Here is an 8,374-nt window from a genome sequence, read left to right as displayed (position 1 = left end):
AATATTGAATTGCAAATTGCAAAATGCATTCTCAAATTGCATGATGAATTTGCAAATTGAATTGTCAATTGAAAAATGCATAACACTTAGAATTATGGCCCAGAAAAACTTCCATAATTTGTATTCATAGTTTGAAAAATGAGAGGGGCTATTCTTTGGACAGTTAAGAAATCTGCCTGAATACCTACAAACTTAATTGACTTAAAGAATTTTAATAGCAGAAAATGAAGTTGAAACTGGAAAAAAACAAAAAACTAGACCACGGCAACACAGCTGAGAGACTTGAAGCACAAGAGAAGAATGGAAAATGTAAATCCCTGAGCCTGACCATAACAAAGTCTAAAGAGAAATATGATCAACAGCAAAAGATGGTCCTGACTTAGTGCAACAAATGAGGAACCTTAAGACTGTTTTTTAACAAAACGTTTCAACAATAAATCAAAAATATTCCATAAAATCTAAAGTTGTTCCTGTTGGTATCCACCTTGATCAGCCAGCACTAAGGCGCCAGCCTCCAGCGCATAATCTCCTGATCCTGCATCTCTGGACAAACTCACTGTTAGACCTGCAGAGTTAAAAAACATAATTTCAACAATGTTAAACAGTTCTGCTCAAATGCTCAGGGCAGGTTTAAATGATTTTTTTTTGTTGTACAAAAAGAAGTTTCATAAAAATAATTTTGTTTTTGTATGTGAGTTTATGCTTTTGTCTCTTCTCTTGTTGTAGGAGGAGCTACCGACCAACAGGCTTTTCTTCTGTTAAAACCGAATCTGCAAACAAAATCCACCAGGAAGCAGCTGGAAGCCATGCTACTGTTTGTTCTGGTGGAGTTTCCACAGTCAGTCAGTCAAAGAAAGTCACAGACCTTTACAATCACTCTAGGTTTTCAGTCTTTTGATGCTCTGTCTCTCTGATTCCAGGATTTCACTCGTTGCTGTTTTTATCATTTACGTTAAGATAGAAACAAACATTTTCAATGATCAGTTTTCAGATCTAAAAAAAGTTCCAATTAGTTGTGAAAAACTAATGTTTATTAGACTCTATTTCCTGGAAAGGTGTGTTTTTTCTTTGTAATGTTGACACAAACAGAACCAAACACCTTTAATTAGAGGCTTGTTAATGATGGGATGACTTGCCTGTGGTGCTGGTACTGTTACCACATACATAAATTCCCCTTGGAGCAACATTGCACACAGCCTGCAGGAACAAGAACCTCATTTAAAGCTTGAACCATTTGAGACCAAAGTCAGTCTGTGCACAGTAGAAAGTGAGTGCTGCTCCTCTCTGTTACCTGTAACATCTGGCTCTTCCCCAGCCCAGGGTCTCCCACGATCAGGATGTGAGGGTCTCCTCTCACGGGGACGCTGTTCTTGCCCGTGAGCTTCTGTCTGCCTCCAAATAACGCCAGAGCGAGGGCCGCTTTCACCAGCTGAGGGTATGAAAGCACCAGGGAGGCAAGATTACACCTCAACATTCCAGGAACAAGAGTCCAGAGAAAGTACAAGGCCACAGCTGAGGAAGAAAGACCTCAGATGTAAAATCCTTCAGAGAAAAACTCACCAGATGGCCGTAAATAGCAGGACACAGAGAGCTGTAAGAAAGAGTTGACAAGTCATTCAGTCATTTCATCTGCTAGCACTAAAATGAACATCTATTATAACCATCATCTTTCTCTGCTCCTTTAGACACTGGAGGCTAATTCATGTGTTTTAATCAATCAAATGAATACAACTTTGTTTATAAATGATTCACATAAACTTGTCAATTATTTCTAGATGCGCTGTGATAATACTTACTGTACAATAAGTCTCAATAAGTCTGGCTGTGACTGGATCTCCTGGACGGCGTACAGCTCCTTCAGACTGAACTCCTCTCCTCCTGAGCGACCTTCCAGTGACCCGCTAGACTCTTCAGCCGCAGACTTTGACAACTGACCTGCAGTTAAACAAAAGCAATAAACTCACTGCCAGTCAATCAGAAGGTGAGTGTCCATCCATCCAAGTCTTAGCAGACATAATCAGATCCCCGTTTCCACAAAAATGTCTTCTTTTTTCTATCAGAGGAATCCTGAGCCCCCCAGGACAGACGAGAGACAACAGATGTGTCCGAATTAATTTCTTACGTTATAGTGCGTTCATCATTTTTTGGTGCTGTCCGAATCTCAAATTCCAAAATCGAGTGCACTAGAAATTTCCCAGAAGTCTTTGCAAAAAACCAGTGTGCATTGATGCTCACTACATTGGTGAATATAGACCACAAAGCATTGTAGGCGAACAATTTTTGTGAAAATAAAATGTGTTTAAATGTAATTTTTAACTAACCATCCACATTTTCATCATTAGAACACAGTGGAGTCACAAAGAGACAGAAAATGTTTGTTTAGATACAACTTTCTCTTTGTGAAATCAGTGAAGTCTTATCTGACGTTTAGAAAAAAATTTAAATTAGTGAGCTTGGTGTCCGAATTCCTTTTGAAACAACTATCACTCACACCTCAAACCTCTGAATGTCCTGTTTCATACACGGAGTAGATTCATTCTTAAATGTCCACACTGAACTCACCTCTGTCTTTTACTGGACAAACTCAACAGACTGCACTCTTTTAAGAAGAGTGAATTTCACTGGACTCATTTCATTTTTAAACCTAGTTACTTTTACTGCCCGCAACGTCTCAAGCAATATGCAAATCAACTTTCCTCTTCCTTAGTAAGCTCTCTAATATCTTTTCGTTTATTTACGTCATTTTTATACTGTACAGTCCTGGTACGGCTGTCGTGAACTTGCTAAACTTTATGTTACATCTGGTGTCTAATTTATATCCTACATGGGCAAGAAAGTGGAGAACTTTGTGTACGAGCAAGTTTGTCTTGTCCTTTTTGACCATTTGATAAATTTATTTCGGTGTATATATTAATATTTGTGTGTTTTTGAATTCTTTGTGTTTTTGACCCCCTTTAAAATGAGATGCTGCATCTCAAGGGGCATTACATTAAAACTAAACTAAACTAAACTAAACTAAAATCCAGGGCACTAGACAGTCCTGAACAATATGTTTTTTTTGGGATTAGGGTGGGATTCTGGACATAGCCATGTCTACCCCAGAACCTCTCATTGGTGCTAAAGTCTCTGAATACCTCTCCTGGGAGTTGTCCAGGAGGCTTTTGAACCAGATGCCCGAACCGCATCAGCTGGACTTTATTGATGTGGAGGAGCAGTGGATCTACACGTAGCATTTAGGTTGTTATAGTCATGACCCGACGCTCAACCACAGGTAATGATTGGAACATAGACTGACCTGTAAATTGAGAATTGTTTTTGAATTTTGCCTTTCTCACAACTGAGAGCAGCATTTGACAGATGGTACCTTTGGTGTTGCTGACTGAAGTAGCATCAATGTAGAGGAGAAACATGCACTGGTCCTTGTTTCCTCTGGAGCTGCCTGAACCTACAGAGCACATGAAGATATTACGTCTGTGATGAATTCCTTTATCTGCATGAGATGAGAGAACATCAGATTGTTTGTACTGTTTGATGCTTATACGGTTACAGTGTTCCCTCGTTGATTGTGGGGAATACGTTCCTTAAATAACTTGTTATAGGTGAAAACCCCTGTTTTAAGCCTGTAAAAACTCCTCACTACACACTCTCTACACTTTTCTCAGACAGATATGAACATTTTCACACTTTTCTCTCTTGTTTAAAATCTCAAATTTAAATCTTTGTAGAAAAACAAGTCCAGGATTATAGAATGAAAATAAAGATCTGAGATTTATGTAACTGACAAACAGAACATATCACAGATCGATTCACAAGGTCTCCAGCCAATCAGGATGAAAAGAAAGGCATTCAAAAACTGCACTGAAAAAAAACTGTGAGACTGGGAAATGCGATCTGCAATATAGCAGAGGAACACTGTATACTTTCAAAAACGTAGTTTTTTTCTCCAGGAAGTATTTCTCTGAATGAGCATCTGTACCGTCATTGTTAACTCGCACAATCCCCGTCACGATGACCGTGTCTCCAGGGACGCAGCTGTCGCAGAGGTCGGAGGTCAGGTGACACTCAACAGTGCGCGGGATACGACCAGTTTCCCTCTGTTCTCCGCTCATCATCTCCTGCACCCTGAGGCAGCAACAGTTACTCTGTCAATAACAAGACCTCGTTGGGATATATTTTACCAACCATTTCATTCAAATTATACTTTGTGGTTGCTAATATTAATCATAACTTTGGAACGATCCAATTCACTAATCCTAAAATCGATCCAGGACATCTTAAGCCAAAACTTCAACAAGTCTGAACAATATTTATGGTAAATATAATAGAGATACTTCAAATGTTTGGTTGAGTAACAACATTTACTTTGTGTTTTAAAGAAAAAAATTAAATTGTTCCAAAAAAGATGTCAATTTCCCCAAAAAACCCACACGGGAATAAAAGAAGAAAAGCATAAAAGAGAAAGACTGCTGCTCTGAGTGGTGTGATTAATTTGTGTTAATAAATATGAACCTGTTAATCATAATTTATTAATCACATGCGTTAATGCGTCAAGATGCATGGCCCTAAAATTTTTACATTTTACTCCATAATGATGGGTTCTGCTGCTACTCATTTCCATTGTTTGATCAAATAATCATGGTTGAAAAATTACATTTTCAACAAGAAACATGAAACGGAGAATTTAAAAAAAACATACATTTTAATCCTCAAATATCAAGATTTTTTTTAGGGGTTTTTAAGGTAATATTTCCAAATTCATAAATTTTATGTTTAAGACTTTTTAAGACTCTACTGGTACCCTGGAGTGGAGTGGATCTTGTACAGTGAGAATGTTCCAAGAACTGTTCTAATCTTAATCTCCAGTTTCTGATATACTGAGTTCATACTATCTAAAAAATAAGATGAAGTCTACTTAGTCATTACTTAAGAATGATTAAGAAGACTATCTTATCTTTAGAAAATCAAACCAAACTTGTTTGAGTAATAAATGTTTGTCTTGATCTGAACTTTGGGTGTTACAGACAAACGTTTCTGTTTTCTGTAATTGTGATCTGTGTTTAAACACTAACTTGATGATCTGCCAGTCCACAGTGAGCGTGAGAGCAGAGCTGCGGAGGGGGGTGAATGTGCGACTGCGACAGCCAGGCTGGATACACTGAGGAGAGAGAAAAAAGACAAACATTTGAGATGCTGAAAGTCGAGACATGACAGAAAAGTTCCAAAGCTAGGACTGCACCTTGGTGGGCGTGGCATATTTTCCATGCTGCAGCGGCAGAGACATGGTGCTGCTGCACGTCTGGCACCTGAACGCCATCCTGGTGCACAGCGGCCTGATGTTGCTGACTCTGACCACCGTTCCCTTCACGCAGACCAGCCGCCCGAACACACTGGCCCGCAGCGTGCGCAGTGGCGTCAGGGGCTCGTAGTTATACAGCCTGCAGACAATCCACATGTTTGCTACAGTCATCCAGCTATTAACCACCGGAGCTTCATCACTGACTTTACCTCGCACTGATATGAGGAATATTGATGATTGGTGCAGAAACAGGAAGTTCTTCCTCTTGCAGCTCAGCAGCTTGTTTCTCCAAGTCTGTTGTCAACACCTGAAACACACACAGTATTTGTCAGAGTTTGAAAGGATGAATGTCCACAAAAAGAAAACACAAAGGCAGATTGTGTACCTGATGAATGGCCAAGCCCAGACAGCTGAGCATCACCTCTGGCTGTTCCTTCAGCGCCGTGACCACATCGGGAAGCGCCTGACTCACACTTCTGTCTCCGGTCAGGTCCGCATAGTCCACCAGCACGCTGCCCTGCCGCTCGATCTCATCCTGAACACACAAAGAATTTTACAAACAAAGACTAACAACTATTACAGAAAACTAACAACATCCAGATAGACTGACTTTGTCAAAAAGGTGAATCCTGGAGGTGAAATATTTCTCAAACACTTTGACCTTTTCCACACTGGGGGAGCTCTGGATGAATCCTACAAATGAAAAAGAACATTAAGGAGAGAAAAAGACATTTAAGACCTTTAATTGATGTGAGCGTTTCATCTGCAATTACCTTCAGTGAAGTAGAGCGTCCAGCCTTTGTACGGACATAAGGCATCCAGAGTGGTCTGAAAAGGGACTGCAGGAGACAAAAACAAAACAGCTACTGAACACAGAAATATGGAAACATGCACATGTTCAGAACATGAGGAGTTTCACGAGTAGCGCGGCTTTGGTATGAAAATAAGAAAAGACGAACGAGGGTGAGGCACATTAAACCCCAGTGGAACAGATGGAGGAAAAGCAGATCTCTGTACCTTTCGTTAGCTACATTAATGTTTCTTTATGCAGCTTCTTTCTTTGTACAATCTACATTCAAAGAAACCATTGCACACACCTCTCTGAGAACTATATGTCGGACTTGATGATCCTCCGCCACCAACACCCCCTCTCCAAGTGCCTCCAGAGCCTCTTCCACCCCCTGTGGATCCTCCTCTCCATGGTCTGTTCTTCCAGCCTCCTCCTCTCCATCCACCACCAGTTCCTCCTCCTCCTCCTCCTCCTCCTCTCCAGCCACCTTTGCTGCCTCTCCATCCACCACCCCCTCCTCTCCATCCTCTGCCTCCACCCCTGGATGAACCTCTCCTGGAATCGTCTGCACTCATCCCTTAATATCAAAGAAGTCAGAGAATAGAACTCGTTAAAGCTCAAACATAAAGTAAGGGAGCATTAAGGGAAAGACATGAGTTGTTATTACACTAAATACAGTGAGACAATCTGACACATCCGTCTTTAGACACCCTTCAATCCAAATTTTTACATAAATATAAAGTGAGGCTCTTGAGAATAAAAAACTAACACTAAAAACTAGGATAGTAACCAACTTACGCCGGTATTTCTTGATAAGCACGTAAGACTACTATTAAAAAGCCGCTAAAATCTCATCTTGCTTAATTATCATAATATAAGAAACATTTCATTTCAGTAAACCAGCGAAAAAATGAAGTAAAATTCGTTTAAATAACTGTGTCCTCTCTGTGATGAGTTAGCTAGCAACACTTTCCGGTTTTCTTTAGCGTTTAATGTCTCGTGAATTTACATATGTGAAATTTAAAACATAAAAACACGGAGTTTATTTCAAGTCAAACAGTTAAAAACGCGTGTAGTTCAATAATATCGGCTAAAATTAAACGTTACCGAGCTTTCTGTTATTGAAATTCCCTCCTTCGACTTCAACTTTCTTCTTCTGTGATTGGTTGTCCCCTAGCGCTCTTCTTCTTCTTCTGGTTATAGGCTGGTGTTATCTGGCAGTATGAGAGCGTTGTCGCCCCCTGCTGTACCGGAGGCTAAAGTGTCGTTCACGAGCATACTCGAAATAAATAAATAAATAAATAAATAAATAAATAAATAAATAAATAAATAAACAAACAAACAAACAAACAAACAAACAAACAAACAAACAAACACAAAAAAACCTCAGTTTTTTTCCTTTAGTTTCTTCCTGTATCTTAAATGCTGTTTGACATGTTTCACTACTTGATCTCATTTATTACAATCATAAAGACCAGACTGATGTTTTTGTGTTAAACACTTTGGGCCTCCAAGTCAGATAAAATAAAGACAAATAAAAACATTTACGATTTATTTGAATGTTTTTCAGTTTGTTAGTTTTGTATTTAATTTACAGACTAATATGTAAGACCCTTTTGACACAGTGATTGTTTGATGACAAGCCAATCAGGAAGTACCAAATGCATGGCCTTTTGGAAAGCTCCTCTAAATCTATTCATTGTAGTCAGATCCTTGATGTTTTGGAAGATGCTTTCTATTTTTCAGATTTTCTCTGCTTTGCCAGAAATCCTAAAACATACATTTAAATACTATTTTTTAGTAATAATTGTTTTGATTTTGACATGCTTAAGCAACATCTTAAAATGAGAGTTTTCTTTATTCACCCTCCACATTGTGTGTAAATGCTTGAGTGTAGTCTTTAGGAATAACTTTTACTTACATTAATGTCAGTACTAATGTTTGGGTTTTTGCTATCACATGCTCTGTTTTATGTTATCCAGATATTCTTATATCACTGGGTAGCCTTTCTCTTTGTCACTGCAGGTTAAATAGACAGCAGAAAGGTGAGGTTGTAGAAAATCCCCCTCTCTTGCTGCCCCCTGCTGGACGTTTCATGAAACAACAAGCAAAGGTGGCTAAAGTTTTTCCTCTCATCTTTGTTTGCTGATGCGAATTTCAATTAGTTGAGAAAGCTTAAGGTGGGAATGAAACAAACAGCTTCTGAATGCACAACATAGAGAAGACGTATGTAAGAGAAATCTTTACACTCAAAGTAAAAACAATCATTCACTTCCTCAAGAGAGGGA

At 39.1% G+C, this 8,374-nt stretch overlaps 1 protein-coding gene across 2 annotated transcripts in view; it reads right to left on the bottom strand.

The window, feature by feature from the left end:
- The window catches only part of mcm8 (minichromosome maintenance 8 homologous recombination repair factor), a 14,844-nt gene extending 7,241 nt beyond the window's left edge, over nt 1–7,603 (bottom strand). Inside the window, exons 1-15 of one of the 2 annotated variants that reach the window (XM_024297941.2) lie at nt 6,885–7,603; nt 6,394–6,663; nt 6,070–6,135; nt 5,907–5,989; nt 5,682–5,831; nt 5,506–5,603; nt 5,237–5,435; nt 5,070–5,155; nt 3,977–4,122; nt 3,365–3,445; nt 1,797–1,935; nt 1,561–1,591; nt 1,292–1,429; nt 1,137–1,197; nt 485–565 (exon numbers count right to left, since the gene is read on the bottom strand). In XM_024297941.2, coding sequence (XP_024153709.1) covers nt 485–565; nt 1,137–1,197; nt 1,292–1,429; nt 1,561–1,591; nt 1,797–1,935; nt 3,365–3,445; nt 3,977–4,122; nt 5,070–5,155; nt 5,237–5,435; nt 5,506–5,603; nt 5,682–5,831; nt 5,907–5,989; nt 6,070–6,135; nt 6,394–6,661 — 1,627 coding nt within the window. In that variant the 5' untranslated portion in view covers nt 6,662–6,663; nt 6,885–7,603. The remainder of the gene's footprint in view (nt 1–484; nt 566–1,136; nt 1,198–1,291; nt 1,430–1,560; nt 1,592–1,796; nt 1,936–3,364; nt 3,446–3,976; nt 4,123–5,069; nt 5,156–5,236; nt 5,436–5,505; nt 5,604–5,681; nt 5,832–5,906; nt 5,990–6,069; nt 6,136–6,393; nt 6,664–6,884) is intronic. The other variant, XM_024297940.2, reaches the window with a different exon arrangement.
- Between the last annotated feature and the right edge of the window lie 771 nt (nt 7,604–8,374).

This window comes from Oryzias melastigma, linkage group LG15, assembly GCF_002922805.2.
Source record: "Oryzias melastigma strain HK-1 linkage group LG15, ASM292280v2, whole genome shotgun sequence".
In the NCBI taxonomy this organism is placed as follows: domain Eukaryota; kingdom Metazoa; phylum Chordata; class Actinopteri; order Beloniformes; family Adrianichthyidae; genus Oryzias; species Oryzias melastigma.
The sequence above is the reverse complement of the archived record's forward strand: the minus strand, read 5'-3'. Positions and strand labels throughout refer to the sequence as shown.